The sequence below is a fragment of the Haliaeetus leucocephalus genome, unplaced genomic scaffold, assembly GCF_000737465.1.
Source record: "Haliaeetus leucocephalus isolate CR32 unplaced genomic scaffold, Haliaeetus_leucocephalus-4.0 Scaffold261, whole genome shotgun sequence".
Lineage (NCBI taxonomy): Eukaryota > Metazoa > Chordata > Aves > Accipitriformes > Accipitridae > Haliaeetus > Haliaeetus leucocephalus.
Window position 1 is genome coordinate 224,533 of NW_010972697.1, and position 1,473 is coordinate 226,005.

At 66.9% G+C, this 1,473-nt stretch overlaps 1 protein-coding gene across 1 annotated transcript; it reads right to left on the bottom strand.

Moving 5' to 3' along the window:
• Nucleotides 1-14: 14 nt before the first annotated feature.
• LOC104832622 (zinc finger and SCAN domain-containing protein 20-like) lies at nucleotides 15-1,003 on the bottom strand. The gene is made up of 2 exons (XM_010568887.1): nucleotides 247-1,003; nucleotides 15-133 (listed from the first exon to the last, which is right to left on the bottom strand). The coding sequence occupies exons 1-2, from the start codon at nucleotides 1,001-1,003 to the stop codon at nucleotides 15-17; spliced, it is 876 nt and encodes a 291-aa protein (XP_010567189.1).
• Between the last annotated feature and the right edge of the window lie 470 nt (nucleotides 1,004-1,473).

The window sequence follows — 1,473 nt, forward strand, 5'->3', positions numbered from 1 at the left end:
AGGCTTTGCCACACTCACTGCAGGGGAAGGGGCGCTCGCCCGTGTGTGCCAGGCGGTGCCGGGCCAGGTGAGCCCGCTGGCGGAAGCGGCGCCCGCAGTCGCCGCAGGCGTGGGGCCGCTCGCTGGTGTGGGTCTGAGTGTGCCGGGCCAGCGTGGAGCGGAGAGCAAAGGCTTTGCCGCACTGCGGGCAGGGGTGTGGGCGCCGCGTGCCGTGGGCGCCCAGGCGGTGTTGGGCAAGGTGCGCACTCTGCCGGAAGCGCTGCCCGCACTCGGCGCAGGCAAAGGGACGCTCGCCCGTGTGCACCCGCTGGTGTACCAGGAGCCCTGCGCTGCCGGCAAAGGCTTTGCCGCACTCGGCGCAGGCGAAGGGGCGCTCGCCTGTGTGCCCTCGCCGGTGCGTTGCCAGCGCCGCCCGGTCGCAGAAGCTGCGGCCGCACTCGGCACAGGAGAAGGGGCGCTCGGCTCCGTGCAGTGCCTGGTGCCGCATCAGCGCGGCGCTTGCCCCGAACCGCTTCCCACATGCCCCGCACCGAAAGGGACGGGCGCTCACTGCCATGGCCTCACCGTTGTGCCGGCTAGGCTTGGTGGCATCCTCCTCGGGTTGGTTCTGTGGGGCTGATTTGGTGCTGCCAGCATCTGCCGTGTCCTGGCATTGTGTCCCCAAACTGGCACTGCTGATGGCTGCTTCATCCTGGCACCCTGGTATCAGTTTGGAGCTGCCGGTGTCTGCCTGGTTCTGGTGGTGTGTCCCCAAAATGGCACTGTTGGTGTCTTCCCAGCCCTGGCATGCTGGCATCAGTTTGGCACTGTCATCCTGGCATTGCAGCCCCCAGTTGGCACTGCCAGCATCAGCCCAACACCGCAGCATCATTTTGGCACTGCCAGTGCCTGCCCTGTCCTGACTGCCTGGTGTCAATTTGGCACTGGTAGCATCTGCTCGGTGTTGGCACGGTGACTTCAAATCAGCACTGCCGGTGTCCTCACCGTCCTGACTCACTGGCATCGATTCGGCACTGCCGGCATCTGCCCCAGCCTGGCATTGTGGCCCCAAATCAGCACTGCTGGTGTCCATCCCGTCCCGGCACCCCGGTGTGGTTTCAGTGCTGCCAGTGTCCTCCTGGGTCCCGTCTGCGGCGCAAGGAGAGAAGGGGTGAGCAGGCACCACCCAAGGGGGGGGGGTCACACTGGGGTGGCGGTGGATCCTTCCCCCAGCCGGTACCGGGGACACCCCAGGGACACCAGGACACCGGTGATGGGTGCTGGGCCCAGCTGGTGATGGTGTCACAGGTGATAGGGACAGGTCCCCATGGGCAACCCAGTGCCCTGGTACCGATGGGTCCCACTCCCCAGTGCCTTCCCCAGCCCCAAACTGGTCCCCCACTACCGGCTTTCCAGTTCCCCGGTACCAGCCCAGTACACCCATCTCTTTGCCAGTAACCGGGCCCCGCAGCCCGGTACAGACCCCTCCTCCCC